This window comes from Pelophylax lessonae, assembly GCF_965119305.1.
Source record: "Pelophylax lessonae genome assembly, chromosome: 3".
Classification (NCBI taxonomy): domain Eukaryota; kingdom Metazoa; phylum Chordata; class Amphibia; order Anura; family Ranidae; genus Pelophylax; species Pelophylax lessonae.
In genome coordinates this window covers 361,576,653-361,599,487 of record NC_138770.1, presented here as the reverse complement: position 1 = coordinate 361,599,487, position 22,835 = coordinate 361,576,653, and the positions used below count along the sequence as shown (strand labels likewise).

Below are 22,835 nucleotides of genomic sequence, written 5' to 3'. Positions count from 1 at the left end.
ATACATGCCATTGCCAGAAGGTTTGCTGTGTCTCCCAGCACAGTATCAATCGCATGGAGGAGATTCCAGGAGACAAGTAGCTACTCTAGGGGAGCTGGACAGGGCCGCCCTGTAGTCAAATCCCTTATCTGTCTCTCTAGACCTCATGGAATAGAAATAATGGTTCCCAATGCAAAAAGAGCTAGATCTGATTTACTGCACACCAATTTTTCTTTGTCTTGCTATTTCTGATAAACTCTGCCTTCTCAACCACTCTGCAGCAAATGTCAACCCCCTAATAATTAACCTGTAAAAGCCCAGGAAGGCCATCTTTACTAATGCAGGAGTCCACACACAAAGGTTTTCTTGCAAAATGTTTCAGCTCTTACTGTAACAGTTCTATTTTATAAAAAAAAAAAAAAGACATTATTCAAGCATCTGTTTGATACTGGAAGTAGGTCTTAGGCTACTTATTCCTCTGCTTTTAACTCCATCTGGGAGGAACACCTAAAAACCCCTTGGATGATCATCAAGGTCAGTGATCACAGTATCCTGAGATTAGATTAGATTCAACCTCCTCAGGGAGGTTGAAAAATGGGCGGTCCCTTGTGCCATCATCTTTGTTTCAACCTCTGCATGTGCATTCCCTTCTTTAGCTGGGGAAAAAACACCAATCAGAAGAGAGAGTGGGTTACTTAGGGAACTTCTTAATAAAGAACATCCCCTTGTAGAACCCATAACATAGCCTAAAAGTGAACATTACCACGTTCATGTTCTAAAAAAAAAGTCTAGCAATCAGCATAAGGGCTTTAGCATGACTCAATGTTCAAGATAAAAATAAGCAGCATGTCATATCAGATAAAACCCGACTATCTTTCTGTTTCAAGCCTAAACTGTAGTAACGCAGAAACAATTTTCAGTTTTAGTGCAACACCGTGGGTCCAGAATACACACAACTTCGCCCCTCTCATCACAATTCTATGGTCTATCTATGTGTTGTGGGGATGGAAAGTCTGGGGCTTTTGTTTGGAGATTTCTGTGGTTGAATTCACAAAAGCAGTCCTTAAAATTTTGGGTCTTCAAGTTTTCTACCCTGAAGTTGTGCTGTGACTTTTAAGGTATCTTAATAAGCCCAATCACCCACACATCGCAAAGCAGGGAGTCAAACAGTTCATAAAATCTCTTCAAACCCATAATCCTACTTGGCTTTTATATTGAAATCTGGCTAAATTGGGGAGTTTTCCTAACCATCCCTATTCCTGATGGTAGATATGAATTTGTGGTCTGTATATAAAAACACAGTACAGCATCAGTCAGCAAAACCCGTAAAAACAACAAATCCCCTAGTAAGTAACCTGAGGGTTGCACGGTGCATTTCAAATCGAGCATAAATCGGAGCCACATGCCACATCACAGTGGTACAGCAGTACTGTGCAACTTCTTTTCTTCTATTATGGAGCTAACGCAATATATTGGGATGATTGTACAAAAGTTTTACCTACACCATTTTAGCCACTGCCTTGGGGGGATGCTGGCAGGGCCCCATACTTTCCACTATCAGCAATCTCTTGTTGCCCAGGGTTGGTCAGAACCTACAATGCTGACTTTTTTGTCTCCACCCAGCTCATTGTTCTGCTGCCATTCAGATGCAAGTTCTTTGGCTCAATATGCATTGGCAGCAATTTGATCAAAAGTTCCTTCATATGTTTACACTTGCTTAATGGTTGATTTGCCTGTGTCTCTTCTGATAGGCAAACTTACAGGGTATTTCCATAGGCACAAAGCAGCACAGCACCAGAGCAGATCCAGGTATGAAACAGGGAACAGTGGGAAAGAGAGTCCCCTTGACTACATCCTTGGGCTTCTTCTGGCTTGAACACTCATGTTGTCCCGCAATCTTTAGCTTGTACAAACCCTCTATAGTATTGAATATAGAGAGTGTTCTGCATTCATTAGCAATATGTTGAATAAATGAAGTAAAATAAATTTGCGCAACAAAAATCCAATCAAGATGCAAGTATATATAATGAGCGTAAAAAATATATATAAAGTGTTGCACACTCAATATGTAAAAAAACTAAACTAACTAAACATAATATATAACTGTGTAATGTGCAAACAAATAAAATAAATATTAATGCACAGTTTGTGAGTCCTGTGATTATTGAAATGAGAACATTCTGTGAAGAAAAGTCCACTAAAGTAAATTAAAAACCCATAATTATTCCAAAGGATCCATATTCAAGGTGAAATTCAAAGATGATCATGGAAGCCACCACCAAAAATCCTACAATGGTGTGTAGGATCTGGTCCTTCCAGATGGGCCCTTATTACAGGGGCCAATCAAGCATTGTAAAAATGAACCAGAAGTCTCCAATAGTAACTGCAGGTGGATATTAATGGGATATCTGTACACTTTCTTTAGACGGTCCATATATTCAAACCAGTAGACCCAGCCTTAATGGCAGCCCAGGCTTCCGAGACATTTACCCCAGCCCAGCTTTCCAAAAGATTGTCAAAAACTGTTCTCATTTCTGTCACCTCAGGACTCACAAACTTTGCATTCTTATTTATTTGCACATTACACAGTTGTATATTATTATGTTTATTTCATTTTTTTTTTTTTTTTTAACATATTGGTATCACAGCACCTTATACTGTATATGTTTTTAACGATACATTGAATAGAGAGAGTGTTCTGCACTTGCCAGCGATATCTCACCAGGGACTGGTATAAGTATAAGAGTATAAGACTGGCGATGGGGGGCTTGGGGAAAGAGAAGCTTCAGGATAAATGTAGCATTAAAGGTGAAAGGTAAAATAGATAATAAAGGTGGATACAGTATATATACACACACACACACACATACACACAGTATATATATATATATATATTTCCTGGCTCTGCGTCATGCCATCATACTACGGGTCAACTCCGCCCCTCTGACCCCCATAGGACATCCCTGAAATAGCATAAAAGGCAGGCAGTACCTGGTGGAGGTGTTCTTTTTTTCGTCCTCGCTCCGGCCACCTTGATAAAATGTGTTATCCTTCCGTGTGGCCTTCCCAGGTTCAGCCTCTCTCCTCGGTAAGAAGACCCCCTCTTATGGGCTGTAAATCTCCCTCGATGGTGGGCTCCCCTTGGTGCTGGGGGTAAGTTACATTGCAGTATAAATTGCTGCATTTCATACTGATACCATTAATTGACAGTTAAAACTGCCACAGATGCCGTATTCCAGTGGAGGTTCTTTCCTCGCTGTTGTTACAGTATGAATGATGATATGAAGCTGGCTGGCAATTTTTTTTTTTCTTTTGCTGTATTTTTCTCCCCTTAAACATGCTTGCTGGCTCTTGTAGTTCACTAGAGATGGTGGTTTTGCATGCTCCAGTGTGGGGGGGAGGGGGCCAGCCCAGGCTTCCTCTGATCACCTTGGAGCTTTTGGTTAATCAGTGCAGGCAGTCTGCAGGTGCGGCTGGCTTCCTTTTCCTCTGTGGCCATACACTGTGTGTAACTGGGTCTCTGCTGCCCTCACTGTGAGTACATGCACATCCTGGTCTACTTTGCCTGTGTTGAAGCTTGGGGTATTTTTGTCTAAAGCTGCCGACAGCCTCAAAGCACTGAAGATTTTTTTGGGAAGGAATGTGTTTGTTTTTCTTTATCTTTTTTTTTGAAAAAAAAAAAAGAGAGCAATGTATGTGGCCAGGACGGAATACATTTTCGTCAGTTGGTCACTCTGAATGGACCTGATCGAGTGTGGAGCCACAGTGTTGTGGGGATGAATGTGAACTAAGCACCCTGCAACTTTGATTTTATTCCCCAGGAGATCACAGACTGAAATATTGACACGGCTGTGAATGTCGTCACTTGGCGAATGCTTCACATCATCTTATCACTAATTTGGAGGATATGTCAGCAATACCTTAAGGAGATAGTCCAAGGATCTTCCTCCTCATTATGCTTAGCACAATGAGGTGCTGGGAGGATACGTTGCCAGGAAGGAGAATGTGTCTATTCCTTAATGGGGTAGTCAGAGGCTCTCCTGTCCACTATTTGTATCCACAAAGTTACTGTGAACACTGGATGCAGTTACCATTCCCAAGTGTTTGCATATAGCTTGCGTTGCTTTACAATACTGTTGCTACCTGCTGCAGAGACAACAAGGTTACTTCTGTTTGTGGGCGACAGACAACAGCATAAGCTGGCGCTTTGGGCAGCCTATGGCTATCCTATTAGTCCTTATTGCTTAGAGCAGATAAGGTTCTCCATGAGTGGAGGAGAAAGGGCTCTGGTTGGGAAGCTTGTGTTAAGTTTTCTCAGTTTCAGGTAAAGGCTTGTTTGCCTGGCTCTTGGAGATGGCCCAGGACTACAGCATCAGAGTTGCCATAGTGGAGATAGCCTATGGCCACACCACAGCACCCTGTATGTGCTTGATCTCAGAAGCTAAGAAGGTTTAGACCTGGTTAGTGGATGAATGGGGGACCACATGGGAACACTGAGTTCTGTACAGCAGCACATATGTCTCTTAATCAGAAGAGGGCAGTAATACTGATAATGGTGCACTTAGCTTCTCTAGGGTTCTGAGTCAAGCTGCCCCAGTGCTGTGGGGGACAGTTCACCACTCTAAGTCCAAATCACCACTTCAAAATCTAACAGCCATAGGCATGCTTCCTCAAAGCAGAGGCAACAGGGGGTTTGTGGTTTCAGAAGCCTTGGCGCCCCGGATGTTTTGGGGCTGCATTTCCCATGATGCTCATACACTCTGAAGTGTAGTTGGGCATTGTGGGAGGTGTGGTTCTGGGGTGTCGAGGTTCACTATCACTGCTCTTGAGCTATGGTCAGATGCAGGTTTTAAAAAGAAAGCAGTGTACAAGGTTTGCATTACCTCAAATACTCTGGAAGACCTTTTTAAATGTTTGAGGATCAATGATCACTAATGTTCTCATCCCTGCAGCAGTTTCCTGCTTCCTTACCATAGCTCCCATGCTCCACCAATCTGTCAACAGCTTTAAGGAGTGATTTGTGGCTCAGGGCTTTCTTTCGATGCGGATGCAGAGGTGGAGCATGAATATTCATTCCCTCTCTTGGGTCACAAATGTCAGGTGGCCTTTGGATTAATCTTAGTGCTAAGCACGTGCAGGTATTTATGAAGGTTCCTGTCTTTATGACAGAATCCTGGAAAACCATTATTCTGGTGGTAAGGAAGGGAGGCTGGTGCCCTTTTTTTTCTGGACTTAGCAAACGCTAGTCTACATATTCCTATAGTCTGGGTTCGCCAGCACTCAGGTTTTTTCTAGCAGATGAGGACTTGACCTAGGTCATGGTATGTTTTTTGGTTGGCATTCTCCCCAGAACCCTCTTGAGGGTACTATCAATCTTTATGGCATTTATTTCCTCAAGTGACATTTTGCGGATAGCGAAGTAGGGGTGCTGCTGCTAAGTAACGTTTTTGCCTGCAGGACCCTCTAGATCTTGGAGTATCATGTTCATTTTTAGTAGATTCAAATCCAGTCTACTTAAGTCCTGGATCGCTGTTAATTGCAAGCGAAGGTCATGTCCATCCTTCTGGGTCCGGGTATGTTTTTGGTCACGGCCCCCGCCCCAGAACCCTTCTGGATGTACTATCTATCCTTAGGGCATTCGTTTCCTCAGTGATATCCTGCTTAGAGCGACGGAGGAGCACTCCTGCTAGTTAACGCCTAAGTCTGCAGGACTCTCGAGAGCTTTCATCTTGTCAAGTTTTATTAGAATTGAATTCAGTTTACTTACTCCTAGATAGCTGTTCAGTGCTAGTTAAGGTCATGCTCATCTTTCTGGGGCCTGGGATCCTGAGCATTATGTGGACTATATCCTGGTGTTGGCTCACTCCAGGGATTTTCTCATAGACCACCGGGATCAAGTCTTGCAGACCCAATCAGAATTTGGGTGGATGGTGAATGTGCAGAAGAGCCAACTTGTTCCGTCCAATGCCTAACCTACCTGGGCAGGTGGTTTCAGTACAGTCCAATACAAGATTTTCCTGTGAAGAGAGACGATTGATCGAGTCTGTGCGGGGACCAAGGGGATTAGGTCCTCAAAGGAAATCACGGTTCGTCGAGGCATGAGTTTTTTAGGTCTCCTAATGGCCTGTATCCCGGCGGTGCCTTGGGCACGGGGGCACAGGAGAAGGTTTCAGTTCTGCCTTCTAAGCCATTGGCACCGCGGTTCTCTCAGCCAGAGGTTCCAGGTTCCTTGCTTAGTTTCCAACAACCTTCTGTGGTGGACCAAGAGGAGCAACCTATCCCTGGGCGGGCCCGTCAGCCCTGGAGACTGGATCACGATTACTGCGGATGCCAGTCTCCAGAGTTGGGGGGCACATTGCCTACAACTGAAAGTGCAGGGAGTGTGGGACCAGAGTTTGCCATGTTCCTCGAATCTCCTAGAACTAACAGCGGCCAGGGAGGCGCTGAAGACGTTTTTGCCCGTAATCCAAGGCAGGAGAGTCAGACTTCTCATGGACAATACAACGGCAGTATCGTACATTGTGAAACAAGGGGGGACAGGAAGTCTGCAACTTCTCCAGGTAACTGCGGAGATCTTCTCCTTGGCTGAAGCCCACTTGTTGGACTGTTCAGCATCGTGTCTCCCGGACCCTTAGAATACCCTAGCAGACCAGTTGAGCAGGAACTTCGCCAACTACACAGGATGGATGCAAAATCCAAAATATTTGTCGAGCAATGGGCGTTCCCGAGATAGACTTAATGGCGACACATTTCAACTGTCAAGTTTTTTTCCCACTTCTTCTGCCTGCAAGCTCTGGCCCAGGATGCTCTCTATCAGAAGTGGGGCTTCAAGCAGGTCTACCTATTTCCACCAATTACTCTGATCCTCAAATCATTGGTGAAGATCATGGAGGAGGGAGTACCCGCTATTGTGATAGCTCTATTCAGGCCGAGGAGGCCATGGTTTCCCCGTCTTTGTCGTCTGGCGGTGTGTCCTCCAATAAGGCTCCCTCAGGTCAGGGACCTTCACATCTGCAACGGCCACACGCACACCAACTCGGCCTGTCTGGCCTTAACTGCCTGGAATTTGAGAGAAGCAAGCTCCAGAATCTAAATCTCTCTGACTCAGTAATGTCCACCATTCTGTCATCCAGGAAAGAATCTACTAAAGGCCACTTATTATAGAGTGTGGCAGAGGTTCGAGGATTTCTCAGTCCAACAGGGATTTTCTTTCCATTTCCCCTCAGTAGCGAATATATTGGATTTTCTGCAGTACGGCCTCGACTCGGGACTAAGCTTCAACATGCTTAAAGTACAAATTTCAGCACTTTTGGCCCTTACCAATACCTCATGGTCAAAGGAGTCTCTAGTAGTTGGATTCCTTCGTGCAGCAATCAAGATATACCCGCCTATTCGTCCTTTTCTTTCCAAAGTGGGATTTACTGTTAGTATTAACGGGGTTGCTAAGAAGCCCCTTTTTTCCCCAGATTCGGACAGTTCTTTATGGTACCTGACATTAAAGACGGTTTTCTTTAGTTTTGGTCTCAGCCAGATGAGGCTCAGACATTGCGGCCTTCTCCTACAAAGAGCCGTTCTGCATCTTCCTTCAGGACAGCGTAGTGTTACAACCTTCTCCGAAGCCCTTTCCTAAAGTCTCGTTGGAATTTCATTTTAATTGGGAATCGGTTCTCCCGGCCTTTTCACCTTCTCAATCAGACTTGGAGGAGCCTAGATGGTATGATCTGGATATGAAGTCTCTCCCACAGACATAGCTGCCCAGAACGGTCTCGTTCCGGAAAACAGATGCTCTTTTTTTGTATTCCCAAAGGGTCCCAGGATGGGTATGCCGGGCCCTCCAAGAGTCCTCTCGACAGGGATAGTTAAAGCAATCCAAACAGCTTACTCCCTGGAAGGCCTCCCCCCTACTCAGGAGATTCGAACACATTCCATAAGAGCGGTGCCATCCTCCTGGGCAGCTTGGTCCAAAGTATCGGCAGACGTAGTCTGTAAGGCAGCAGGTTGGAGATCTTCTAATACCTGCATAAAACACTATAGGCTGGATGTGATGTCATCCCAGTATGCTCAGATGGGAGCTTCAGTAGTGTCTTCTGCTTTATCAAGATATTAAAATTTGTTTCTTGCAGCAGTACTGGTGTTTGTGATTTTTTCTTCCCACCCTGTGTTTTGGCTAGTTAAGTCCCGTAGTATGATGGCATGACGCAGAGCCAGGAAAATGGAAAATTGTTACCAATACTTACCGTAATTTTCCTTTCCTGGCTCTGCGTCATGCCAGCACAAACCCTCCCTGGTCCGTCACGAGCTCATACAGAACACCTCCACCAGGTACTGCCTGCCTTTTATGCTATTTCAGGGATGTCCTATGGGGGTCAGAGGGGCGGAGTTGACCCGTAGTATGATGGCATGACGCAGAGCCAGGAAAGGAAAATTACGGTAAGTATTGGTAACAATTTTCCATTATATATATATATATACAGTATATATATATATATATATATATATATATTGTGACAGGAAGTCAGGTAAATCTGTGAGTGTTGTCACAGATGGGAGATACACTTCTGCTTGCTTTAGACAATTCACCAATTACTATAGGGTGTCGGCTGCAAAGGTAGCCAGGAGGGTTTAAGGAAGTTGAAAAACCTTCAGCTATTCAGAATGAGGAAATTAAGGCCTCTATAATTTGTCCAGAGGAAGTCTATTGATTGCTGCCTCCTGACGCTGTGTGGGTAGATGAGGACAGTCAGAAGTGTGCCTCCTGACGCTGTGTGAGCATGGGAGAGGAATGCCTCTTGAAGCGATGTGCGCTGAGGAGGGTAAAGGGACTGAAGACTTTTCAAGGTGAGGTCATGGATTGTTTCTATGTGAAGAGAAACCAATGGACATTTTCTGTGTGAGGAGAAAATAAATTAAGACTGAAGACTTCTCAAGGTGAGGTCATGGATTGTTTCTGTGTGAAGAGAAACCGATGAACATTTGCTGTGTGAAGAGAAAAAACATGGACTATTGATTGTCGGCTGTAGAATCAGCCAAGTCTGCCCAACAGTAGGTTGGGGACAGACTCCCTAGGTAGGTTCCTGTGTGTGTGAAGGTAGCCGCCCACAGTGGCAAGGATTTATTTTATTTATGTTTATTTTTGAATTATGCTGTTTTTGATGCTTGCACTTGTGTGAAGAAAATTGCAAGAATAAACCAGACTGTTGTTTTCAACTACTCCTCGGCTATCTCCCTGTGTAACGCACCCCCCCCCCCCCAAGGGGTCATCCACACCCGCCACCGAGCTAATCCCTCACAATATATATATATATATTTATACAGTATATATTTGGACTTGGAGTCTCTTAGAAATAGTCCAGGAAAGGTAATGGAGGGAGGGGGGAATAGTGACCTGGGGTGTGCCATTGTCACGTGGACAGTATGCCTAAAAGAGGGCATACTCAAAAAGTAATTAGTAATCAGAAAAAAGAAGAGTTAAAGGGATGGGTGGGTGGGGTAACGTGAAAGGTAACGGCGACAAGATGAGTGGGTTGGGTGCAGGTATTTATGGAGCAAGACTCTTCCTACAAATTCAAAGCGGTATGGGTCTTAAAAAACGTAATATCAGTGCCGGCTCCAGTCTGCTGTGTCTTACAGACATCTAGGTGCAACCCGAAATGGTTCTGGTATCTGATTAACTGTTTAAGCAGAAGAATACGGGACTTAGTACTGGTAAATGTAAATTCGCCTGGTCTTAAGAACCCATAGAAGGCCATATATATATGACTGCCTTGAGGACCAGACTAGATAGTAGCCTGAAGGGGGACCTGGTAAGCATATCAGACATGTTGCAGAATATATGCACGGTAATAGGGAGCGTGCTGGCCGGGGCAGGGGGACGACTCTTCTGAATCCCTTTAACATGGCTTTAATGGGATGTGCCGAAAAAACAGAGGGCCTATCGGGGTTCAGTAAGGATGCAATGTGCTTAATTCCTGCCAAATATGTTTTAATGGTGTTGTGAGAAAATTAGAGCTTGGAGTGGCAATAGGCAACGAAAGCCAGCAGGTATTGAATGTTGTAGTAATTTAGACTGGGGTACTGAGACTGGAACTACTGGAAAGTATTTCAAGCCATATTGTATGCCTTTGTGTTGGCTGATAGTGACTTGTCGATAAATGCAACGCACTGGTTCATTGAGTATCTAATCCATTGTTAACAGGGAATAGTGCAGGGCTGGTGTGGTGATGGTGTCTGTGCCTGGAACCTACTGGAAAAACAGTGGATAATGAAATCATGAGAAAGCATCCACGGCTGTATTATCCACACCGTTGATGAATCTGCAGTAAAATTGGAATTTGTAGTGGAGAGACAGCCAAATGAACCTGCGTGCGAACAACATGATAAGTAATGAACTGGACCTACCTTTGTTAATGATTTCGGAGGTGGCCTGATTGTCTGTGGAGAAAGCTATAGTGTTACCTGTCCCTTGGTGACCCCACATGCATGGATATGGGCTCTAATTCTAGCTAATTTGTCCGCAGGTGAGTGCAGTAGCCGGGTCCTCAACTTTCTTAGTTGCAACTGAGATGTTAAGTGCAGAAAAAGTGCAATCAGCTTTTGTAGATCAGTAGGGGCTTGTTGAGGACTTTCAATAAGAAGGTAATTGTCTAGATAGTGAATGACCCTCTGACAGTGTGCTTCATGCACGAGAATCCAATTTAGTGCCTGCGTGAAGGTATCAAACAGCCAGGGGCTACTTTTGGACCCGAAAGTAGGTTTGGTAGAGAAATAATACAGACCTCTCCACTTGATACCATGCCACTGCCAGAGGGAAGGCAATATGGGGAGAATCTTGAAGGCATCAGAAAAGTTGACTTTAGACAGCCATACGTACCTAGCCATACTGATATAATACTGGATAGCCTGATCAACCGATGTATATATGAGTGAAAATTCCTTAGATGGGATCAAGGAATTAAGACTAGGCACGTGAGAAGAATGAGGCGCTGACAAATCGTAAATTAAACGTAATTTATTGGAGAATTTACCCCTAACCAGACCAACCGGGTTAACTCCCCAGTTTTGGAATGGCGGTGTCATAAAAGGCCCTATGATAAAACCCTTCTCTAGTTCAGGTTGGAGTAAACAATCCACTGCCTCCATATCCATGGCTGTCGACAGTCCGTTTTTTTCACTCAATAGTGGATAGTGGTAATGAAATGAACCCTGTGTGGAACCCTTGTGTGAAACCATCTACCAGTTAACGGACTTAAAGTGGGGGGAGGGTGAGTAGCCAAGCAGGCCTGCAATAATAGAATGTTGATGTGGCTTAGTCATGTGGTCTTGGCTGGTCTCAGCGTGCAGGCAGACTTGGGGTGAGCCCTATAACAAAAAGCACAGATGTGCAGGACGCGGCACTGACTATAATTGCACGTGGCTTGATTAAAATTGTTGCCGAAAACTGAATTGGGAGCCCTGGCTTATCTAGTTGTGCTGTATGAGCTGGGGCCAGGAGTAAACCTGTGGATGCCCTGGATGTGCCTGGTAGGATGGGGGGTTCCGCATTGGGGCACCAGTAGGTAGTGTGTATGAATGATTGGCAAGTCGCACAAACTGGAGATCTAAGTCCAGAAAAATGCCGGCAATGTCCACGGTGCTCCAGACTGTAACTATCTGGTGCTGGGCCAGAATAACGGCAGCCTTGGCGGAAAAAGAGAGATTGCATTCATAAAAGCCGACCCGCAGTATTTCTGACCAAACTCCTCTACCGCTTAAAGGTAGAGGTCAAGCTCCTCCCTCCTATGTGGGTTTCCGAAGCAGATTACATCCCTGAAAACACTAAATGCAAGGACAAAGTCTGGGATGGAGAGCTTAGGGTTTAGCCTGTGGTCCCTGGTCTTGACCACCAAGGAGACATCACCGCAAGCGTAGGACTTGTCGTATATATCGTGGGCAGCTATTAAAAGGGAAGCCAAATTTACATCTTTAGCGTCTAAAATATCTTTCTTAATATTTACAGGTATGAAATGAGGCGGGTGACAGAGAGGGTACTAGCGCCCTTACCTGAGGCTAATGGCATGGGGGCGGAGACAGTGGGTGTCTTGGAAAATGCTGGTGTCCCGGAAATGTAGGGTGCCTCTGGGTCGGGGTTGAGTGGCTTTCCAATGCATCTACCCTGGTTCGTAACTCATGCAAGCAGGTCGCCAATGAGCTAAGGGTAGTGTGAATTTGTGAGAGGGATGTGGAAACTGTGCGTAAGGTCACTCGCTCAGCATTGGTGCCTGGTGCACTGGGGAATAATAGTCTGAAAAGTTCAGCTTTACGAGCCGAAGCTGGGTACGAGATACCCCGGCGCTGTAGCTCGGTCATGAGCTTGGGGATGGTCCAGGATCTCAGAGAGGGTGGGCTACCATGTTCTGATTCCCTGGCAGGATATGGTGGGATGGAAGCAAATTCTTCGATGTCTGTGACATGACCTATGTAACTTAGAACAAATCTATTGTGAATATATACTGTATATATATATATATATATATATTTATATTATATATAGGACATTCAAAACTTATGAATGGATAGCATGAAAAGGCGGATGAGAAGAAATCTTTCGCAAAAAAGCACAATATTTTCGTAACATACCGATGCTGAAACATAACTAGTAAAATACAAGTGCACCAGGAATGAAGCAATCAGACAGTAGTAACCTGAGAAAAAGCGTGGCGAAACCAGTGCCCAATTCTGGGAAAATTAAATTTTCTGTAGAAGAGTCGTGTGGAGCGCCGCGCTGTAGGAAACCTCGTGGCAGTGTCGGGGGTCCTGACGTCACGATCTGGTCTGTTGTCAAGGTAGGCAGATGGACCTTGGAGAGCAAAGAGTGAAGGTTCGATCCGTAGGCAGATCATCTGAATCTGCAGATCCTAAGTTGTAAAGGTTAGCAATAAATTTGCAGAAGCAGTTAGCAATGTTGAGTGGGTCAACTGGAAAGGACACGTTTGCTAAACTGCATCTGCGTTCTTGAGCAAGGCAATAAATCCTTACCCTCACCACAAGACGCTACCGAACTTCTACAACTTTGCTCAGAACTCAGCTCCCACTCATGCAAAAATGTTGACTTTTTTGTCTCCCGCCTTAAACTACTTGGTACTCACACAAGGAGACAAATCTAGCAAGTTTCAACATTGCTAACTGCTTCTGCAAATTTATTGCTAACCTTTACAACTTAGGATCTGCAGATTCAGATGATCTGCCTATGGATCAAACCATCCACTCTTTGCTCTCCAAGGTCCAGCTGCCTACCTTGACAACAGACCAGATCGTGACACTTTCCCAGCTCTTCACGCGTCTCTAAATCGTTCAGATGCTCGGCACCTTACCTCTACACAAAGCCCCTGACCCAGATGGATTCTGCAATGAATATTTTAAAAAACTTAGGAATCTCATTACACCCTACCTCTGCGACACACTCAATCCCTTTCTCTCGACTGGTGAAATCCCCAAAGAATCCCTTGAAGCCTTTATTGTAACCATTCCCAAGCCAAACAAAACTTTTGACAATCCAGCTCACTACAGACATATATCCCTCCTTAATACGGACATTAAACTTTACCCCAAACTTCTAGTTCCCAGCTGGCAATATACTTAGTAAACCTTATACACATTGACCAGGTAGGGTTTGTTCCCCACAGACTGTAACGCTTCTGCGTTTCTTATAAGGTGTGGATTTTCAGCTGCAGAAGTAGTTCCACGTCAGTAGTCATGTAGGAGATATGCTGAGATACCAATCCCAACCTCAATGACTCATCATGTATGGAAGGTCTTATTTCAGCCAGTAAATACACACAGTAATTAAGCTGGTTCCTAGTGTGACTTTATATACATGTGGTAAGACAATGATAAAGGTCTTAGGGATAGGTTTGAGTGGAAGTGGTAGGTGACAGACACTTGAGGTGAGACAGTGCAGATGGATGCAGGAAGGGTTAGCGATCATGTATGATAACAGATGACAGAGTAGCAGGTGCATACAGGAGAGATCAACCCAGTGCAGGAAATAGTAGCAGTAGCCTCAAGAGCTAGCAATCTAGTTATGCAGATGTAAAAGACAGTCCTTGCTATGCAGAGCTAAATAGTGTAAGCCTAGTACAAGTTTATAGAGATTTCCCCTGTAGGGTACTTAGCACTAATAGCGATAGCCGAAGGATCGCTCAGGAGATGCGGATGATCCAGTAGCAGGATGCAGGGATCAGCGCAGCGAGGTTCGTCAGCGAGGAGAGCTTGCAAGCATGGAAGCTTCAAGCAAGATTAGTATCCAGGTACTGGTGTTTGAACGAACACATGTGAGTGAGAACCGACGCCCTAAATAGCCATCTAGTCCGGCGCTGGGTGATGACAGCTTCAGCCTTAAAGGGAAACACACCTATATGTGTTTCTTCTGTCTAGGTAGATGGAAATCACCCGGAATAAATGTGATAGGAGGCACTGAGAGTGCCAGAACCTTACATTACCCCCCCCCCGTAAGGCCGGCTCCGGAAGGCCTCTAAGGCTGGTTGTTGATATAAGAATCACATGAGACTGGTTGCCGATGCGGAAATCGGAAGGAAAAAAAAAAAATTTCTTTTTTTTTTTTTTTGTTGCCGATATGAGAATCGGATCAGGTTGGTAACCGATGAGAATCGGATCCCTTGTTGCCGATATAAAAATCGGATCAGGTTGGTAACCGATGAGAATCGGATCACTTGTTGTTAGGGTATCTGCTACATGGACCCCTCACTAGAATCGGACGCATAACCATCCGAAGTAATCCTAGTAGACCTAGCAACCAATGCTTCTTCAAACATCCTCAGATCCTTCCTACATACCACCGTGCCATTAGAAGCACGTACGCAGTCAGGTGCAAGAATCTCTGTATTTTCATCGGAAGCCAGAAATGTGCTTGCAAAAATAGGAGTATCCTCAGGAGGTGGTACAGGAGGGTTTTTTGAACGTGGTATAAAGTTCACTGGAGTTGAAGGAATATCTATTCCAATATTTATTAATTTCTGGGTGTCCTTCACTGATATAGAACGGGGACAGGGCTGGCAACAGCCTTGATAATTTCCAGGCTGTTTTTCAGGGAAGACCCTTCGGATTCGCCTGGCCTCCATTGGGAGAGCCTTAGGCCTATGGGGTCTGGTTGGGCAGAATGTAATGAAATGTCCCCCTTCACCACAATAAAAACAAAGGCCACAGATTCTCCTGTGATCTCTTTTTTCTTGTGAGGACAACCTAGCATGTATGGCACCAATCTCCATAGGCTCCTCATCCATCTCTGTAGGATCAGGGTCCAAATGGGATGTGTCAGAGTGACAAGGTCGACTATTTGAGGCAGGCTCGGACCATGACCAGGCAGGATCACCATATTTACTAGGTCTCCTTTTTTCCTTAGGTAGCCGGGGTCTGTGGTTACCTGGAGCGGGTTTAGGAGTGGGGTCAATAGCTGAATTCTGAGAAGAACTGGATAATGGCATTTCCATTTTTTCAGACTTCCTTTCTCGTAGTCTTCTATCTATGGTGATACTGAGTTGTATCAATGTATCCAGGGTTTTTGGCATCTCTGCTCGGGCGAGCTCGTCCTTGACGGCTTCTGATAGGCCAAGCCTAAATTGGGTTTTCAGAGATGCATCATTCCATCCTGAATCAAGGGTCCATCTCTTGAATTCTGCGACAAAGTCTTCTACAGGCCTTTTTCCTTGTTTCAAGGATCTTAACTGAAGATCGGCAGTACTCTGCCTATTGGGGTCATCATATAGGCTAGTGAGCTCTGCCAGGAACAAGGCATAGGAGTTGAGAAGCTGGTCGTTTTTTTCAAAAAGAGAATCTGCCCAGGCTCGAGGATCGCCTGATAGGTAAGAAATAATAGTACAAACCTTAATGTGATCAGTAAGGTAGGTACGAGGTTTTAGCAAAAAAAGTAACTCACATGCGTTTTTAAATTCGCGAAATTTTTTGCGATCGCCTGTAAATACCAAAGGGGGATTTATCTTGGGTTCAGGAGACTGTGCAGAGGTAAGTTGTGTCAGTCTAATTACCTGCTGCGACAGAGCCTGATTGTCGTTTTTCAATTCAGCAAGTGCGTGTATTAACGCAGATACCTGCTGTTTTAATTGTGTCACCTGAGTGGCTACTTCTGCTGAATCCATTTTTTGGGTTCGTTCAATCTGTAACGCTTCTGCGTTTCTTATAAGGTGTGGATTTTCAGCTGCAGAAGTAGTTCCACGTCAGTAGTCATGTAGGAGATATGCTGAGATACCAATCCCAACCTCAATGACTCATCATGTATGGAAGGTCTTATTTCAGCCAGTAAATACACACAGTAATTAAGCTGGTTCCTAGTGTGACTTTATATACATGTGGTAAGACAATGATAAAGGTCTTAGGGATAGGTTTGAGTGGAAGTGGTAGGTGACAGACACTTGAGGTGAGACAGTGCAGATGGATGCAGGAAGGGTTAGCGATCATGTATGATAACAGATGACAGAGTAGCAGGTGCATACAGGAGAGATCAACCCAGTGCAGGAAATAGTAGCAGTAGCCTCAAGAGCTAGCAATCTAGTTATGCAGATGTAAAAGACAGTCCTTGCTATGCAGAGCTAAATAGTGTAAGCCTAGTACAAGTCTATAGAGATTTCCCCTGTGGGGTACTTAGCACTAATAGCGATAGCCGAAGGATCGCTCAGGAGATGCGGATGATCCAGTAGCAGGATGCAGGGATCAGCGCAGCGAGGTTCGTCAGCGAGGAGAGCTTGCAAGCATGGAAGCTTCAAGCAAGATTAGTATCCAGGTACTGGTGTTTGAACGAACACATGTGAGTGAGAACCGACGCCCTAAATAGCCATCTAGTCCGGCGCTGGGTGATGACAGCTTCAGCCTTAAAGGGAAACACACCTATATGTGTTTCTTCTGTCTAGGTAGATGGAAATCACCCGGAATAAATGTGATAGGAGGCACTGAGAGTGCCAGAACCTTACACAGACAAACATCTGATGCCACGAAATGCTTCCTGAATTTGATTCAATAGGCTGAACACCACAAAACGCCTTCTCTGTTGATCTCTTTAGATGCAGAGAAGGCGTTTGATAGAGTGCACTGGGGATACCTCACAGAGGTCCTGACAAAGTTTGGCTTCTCTGACAACATCTTACTAGCCATCCTAGGGTTATACTCTAAACCAAGTGCCAGAGTGTGGGCCTCAGGTTATACGTCTCCTTATTTTTTAATCACTAATGGGACCTGTCAATGCTGCCCCCTATATTCGCTCAACTTTGAATCCCTAGCCGCAACTATAAGGTCCCATCCCCTTATCTCTGGCGTCACGGTCGGTAACTACACTTACAAAATTGGTCTCTATGCAGACAACATCATAATCTCACTAACCTGCTTGACTCCCTCCTTCACCTATTGCACACTCTAGAAGACTTCAGGAGTGCATCCCCTTTTAAACAAAATCACTCCAAATCATCCATGATGGGCGTCTGCCAAACTTCCAATATCAAACGTCAAATCTCTCAATTAGCCCCGTTTTCCTGGGCACTGACTAACACCCTTACCTATTAGGTATCCAGCTGGTTGTTCCATCTACCAACTGCTTTTGTACCAATTTTGATATACTCATAAAGAAATTACATGATGCCTGCTTGTCAATGAAATCTATCAAAACATCCTGGCTGGCCATATCGCCCTAACTAAAATGTTTCTCTTCCCTCATGTTCTATACTTATTCAGGACACTTCCTATCCTATTCCTCCCCCCCTGTAACCTCACCCAAATCCAACGCAGTTTTAACCTCTTCATATGGGAAGGCAAGAGGTCTCGCCTGAGGCAGAACTTTCTCTACTACCCACCTCTCAATCAGGAATGGGAGCGCCTGAGATAAAAGCCTACTACAAGGCAACTTTTGTGCTGCCACGCAGCTTTAACTGTCTAGCAGTTGTTATTACATGTTATGTTATGCTATGATATTGGTATCTTCCTAGCACCCCTGCTGTTTCTGGCTAGATGGTTTCTCCCATCTCCATTTTCCTGCTGTAACTGCCATTTTGTTTAGTTGTTATGAGGAGACTGCAGAGTGTGGAAGCTGTGTAACTTCATTGTAAATTTACCTATGGAAAAGTCTCTATGTTTATGCCTTTGCTAACTTGAAGCATAAAGAAGCATTGGAGAACACCTCTGGAGTCTTTATTCATTGAGTAAACTATCTGTTAAAGCCATCATTCAACCTGCTGCACACACTTACAGACTGGGGATCTACAAGAGGGTCACAGGTACAATCGATGCTGAGACAGAACAGTAAATTTACAATTATCCATCACACAGTTATCTCTGCAGCTTCAGCAGTAAATTTCCAAGAAGTACTTGAAGTAAATTTAAAGGAATACACAGCTTCAGAGAATACATTTCCATGAAGAATCCATCACAGGTATCTCTGCAGCCTGCAGCTTCAGAACTGTGAGTACCACACTTGTCTGTGAGTCACCAGAAGCATTACTCTGCATATGAAACCAGCCACCTATTACGGCTTCATTACTGTTACAGCCTTCTGAGGTGATCCAGTTTGAACTAGTTCCAGTCCTAGCCACTATTGTAACAAAAAATACCTCAGCCCAGCCTGCTTACTAACAGAAGTTACTACTTACAGAGCTGAGCTCTGGCAGATTTCTAACAAGACACCAGAAATACAGTACTTATTATGTCTGACAGAGATCTCACAGAATTACCTGCATTTAGTCAAGATAAAGCAGACTCCTTACTTCATTCTGCTCGTCCTGTCAGAGCCCCTCATCCATCCTTGAAGGCATGGGAGGTTTATGAAGCAAGTAAGGAAGAAACATCTAGTAACTTGACTGCATTATGGGAAAAGACTTTAAGTTGTATAACAGCCACTAATGAAACTAGCAACAATTCTGAGCAATTGAACACTGCTCTCTCAAGGGTTAAGAAGGCATTTGAGAATTATAAAAGACTTTCTGAGAAGTACTATTCCCTATTGTCACATTCCAACATAGAGGAAGCTGCATTGGAATTAAAGGACTTTACTTCTACTGACCAGCAGAGGCATAGTACATATCTTGAAGCAAAGGCACAGATAGAAGGGAGATTGGCACAGATACATGAGACTACATCCTGTAACTCTGCTTCTTCCAGACACTCAGGAAAATCTTCTAGGTCTGCCCGCTCATATCATAAATCTTCTTCTAAGTCATTGCGGTCCTGCTCTATAAGGTCAATACTGAGCGACCAAATACTCAAAGCTCGCCAAAAGGTTGCAGTAGCCCAGGTTCAAGCCGCCTGCTCTGAAAAAGAAGCAGCCTTCAAGGCAGAAGCTAAATGCAAGGAAGCAAGAATACAAGCAGAAACAGAGGCTCAGCTAGAAATTCTTCAGAAGAATAGAGAAAAGGAAGTAGCTTTAGCAGAGTTATCTGTCTTGGAACAAGCCCTATTGGAAGAAGAAGGAGCAGCTTGTACCAGCTTAGCTGCTTGTCAAGACCCTGTTGAAAGGACCCTACAGTTTGTCCTAACTCAGAACCACGACAATACAGTCCCACCTACAGTTGGAGATTCTTCTCATAATCATCCAGCAAGTGGATCAGAAGGCAATGTGTTGCCAAAGCAAGCTGGTCAACTAGACGCACCTACTAACAGAGACCCTCCACAACTACCGCACGTCACAAAATCAAGTGAATCAACCTACGCAGCTCATGTGCCACCACAACCCTATGTGCATAGAGATTACAAGGGCACAGCAGAAGACTACAGAATGAACTCTATACCCCCTTTGATACAGCTCTCTTTGACTTCAAATGCTCAGAGACCTTCAGTCGACAGACCCTTACCTAAATTAAACCCATCTGCAACACCTTTCTCTCTACCTACCAGCCAACATCAGATACCAACCATGGTCCAAGACGGCGCACCATCAGTAGACCCTGTGGCTATAAAAACTGAAAGCACTGACATTGCAGAGTTCAGCAAGTATATGATTCGACGAGAGTTGATTACAACTGGACTGTCTGGATTTGATGACCGCCCAGAAAACTACAGGAGTTGGAGATCTACATTTAAGGCGGTAACCAAGAACTTGGACATTGAACCTCAAGCAGAACTTGACTTACTAATAAAGTGGTTGGGGCGTCAATCTTCAGAACAAGTAAAGAGACTTAAATCTGTCTACATTTATAACTTTAAAGCAGGCCTTGATGCTGCCTGGGAACGTCTAGAACAAGACTATGGGAGCCCCGAAGTCATTGAATCTGCCTTATTCCAGAGACTAAACGACTTTCCTAAAATCTCTGTTAAGGACAATCATAAGCTTAGAGAGTTAGGTGACCTCCTTCATGAACTTGAAATTGCTAAGTTAGATCCTAGTTTACCAGGTCTTAGCTATTTAGACACTGCTCAGGGCGTAAATCCTATTGTAGCAAAGTTGCCTAGTCATCTTCAGGGAAAGTGGACTAGTGTAGGATCAAAGTATAAGTATGAGCATTGTGTTTCCTTCCCTCCCTTTTCTTATTTTTCAGAGTTCGTGCGGAAGGTTGCAAGATCCAAGAATAACCCAAGCTTCTTCTATCCAGATACAACCACCATTCCTTTAAGTACTTCAAGGGGTATTGCCACCAACAGTAAATTCAAGGATTTAAGGCATCCTATTGCCGTGAGGAAGACTGCAATAGCATCCAACGTCTTAGTTACAGACATTAAAGCTAGCAATCTTAATCAACAGTGTCCTATTCATAATGCGCCACACTCTCTCTCCAAATGTCGTGCATTTAAGGACAAGCCTATTAAAGAACGCAAGTCATTTCTCAAAGAGCATAATATCTGTTTTAAGTGTTGTGCATCCTCTGATCATTTAGCTAGAGACTGTAAGATCATCATCAGATGTTCTCTCTGCAACAGTGCCAAACATGTGGACGCTCTTCATTCAGACCTGTTCAAAAGGAAACCTTCACCCGGCAGCAACCCCAAGACTACATCAGATGATGGCGGGGAGAGAACCGAGCAATATGCCAACCCCGTAACCACAAGGTGTACAGCGATATGTGGAGAAGGGCTTCATAGCAAGTCTTGTAGCAAGATATGTCTTGTAAGAGTTTTTCCTGAAGGATGTCCACAAAAATCCATAAAAATGTATGTCATACTCGATGATCAGAGCAATCGCTCATTGGCCAGTACAGAATTCTTTGACCTATTCAACATTCAAGGAGAGACCTGGTCTTATACCTTGCAGACATGTGCAGGAAAGGTCAATACTTCTGGAAGAAGAGCCCATGGCTTCATAGTTGCATCAGAATATGAGGACACAGAGTTTCCTCTTCCAACTCTAATCGAATGTGATCAGCTACCGAACAACAGAGAAGAAATCCCCACACCAGAGGTTGCACGTCATCACCCTCATTTGAGCCACATTGCTAACTACATTCCACCACTTAACAAGGATGTTAAGATTTTGATTCTACTAGGGAGAGACATTCCTAGAGTTCATAAAATAAGAGAATTATGTAACGGTCCAGATGATGCTCCTCAGGCCCAGAAACTTGATCTTGGATGGGTGATAATAGGAGAAGTCTGTTTAGACCAATCTCACAAGCTCTTGGATGTAGCTTCCTACAAAACTAATGTTACCTATCGATTGATGAAATGTCCATTGCACTACTATGTGAAGGAAAGACTTGATTTCAAAAACGAAGTTCCATATCAAGCACTCCAAAGCATTAACTGCAAGCTCACTTCTCAAAAGGACTTTGGTGATTCAGTGTACCAAACTACTCGTGATGACAACAAGATTGCCCCTTCAGTCGAAGACAAGGAGTTCATCAAGGTTTTGGATGAAGAGTTCTTCAAGGACAATTCCAACAGACCCAAGTTTTTAATGGACCAGTCTTCTACAAACTCAGAAGAAGACATCGATTTCCACCTGAAGGATCCAGATACTGATCCGGAAATCCGGCCTGAAGTTGTAGCATTGAGTTCCAACATCTGCTCAAGAAGAAATTTGGAGGATGAAGATGACTCCACAGATATGGGGGGTGGAGCTGATAAATGGATGCAGGCCAAGACTCTGGTTAAGCCTCCGAACCAGCTGGAACTCAGCGAGGCTGAACTTAAGGAGGAATTCACTCGTATCCTGACTGCAAACAACCCTCATGCCCCCCAGAACACTGTGAGGTACAGTTTTAAGGAACGGGCCTACAAACCCATTAGCATCGTGGACCAGCTGGCCGTACACTTCTCCCTGGATGGAAACATGTCACGCAAAGACTCTGATGAAGCGCGGCGACAGATGGCGAAGTTGGGAGTCATTGAAGAGACTCAGACCAACGACTCCACAGAGCCGGGAGACAAAGATACAGATGGGAAGTCTGATGCTCAGGCTAGTGAAGAATGGACAGAAGGTGAGGAAATACAATCCAGGAACAAGAAGGAGAGAAAACTGACCAACCAGTTCAATTATAGCGAGAGAGCGTCCCAGAGCATTAACAAACCCCTGCGGGAGCGAGCTTCTCAGACAGAGGCACCTCCAAGGGCCACTTTCTCCGCCACTGCAAACCAGTGGAAATTCAACCCACCACACGCTTCACACATGGGCGGAGCATGGGAACGTATGATTGGGATGGCAAGGCGCATACTGGATTCTATGTTGCTTGATGTGAGTTCTTCACGTCTTACCCATGAAGTACTTACTACATTCCTTGCTGAGGTCGCAGCAATAATCAACTCAAGACCGCTGACAGCTGTATCCACAGACCCAGAATGTCCAACTGTTTTAACTCCAGCTGCATTATTGAGCCGGAAAATTGGACAGATCCCAGCGCCAAAGAGCATCTTTGATGAAAAGGACATATATAAAC

The 22,835-nt window shown here is 44.5% G+C and overlaps 2 protein-coding genes across 2 annotated transcripts in view; one reads left to right on the top strand and one right to left on the bottom strand.

Moving 5' to 3' along the window:
- LOC309551352 (cytochrome P450 3A9-like) overlaps positions 1-22,835 on the bottom strand; it is a 97,674-nt gene that overhangs the window by 33,001 nt on the left and 41,838 nt on the right. The gene's annotated exons all lie outside the window — the stretch shown is intronic.
- LOC309550159 (uncharacterized protein) overlaps positions 18,677-22,835 on the top strand; it is a gene marked incomplete at both ends in the record, with an annotated part of 9,330 nt that continues 5,171 nt past the window's right edge. The window contains 2 exons of the mRNA XM_082250592.1: positions 18,677-19,297; positions 19,355-20,389. Of these exons, the coding sequence (XP_082106718.1) occupies positions 18,677-19,297; positions 19,355-20,389 (1,656 nt within the window). The remainder of the gene's footprint in view (positions 19,298-19,354; positions 20,390-22,835) is intronic.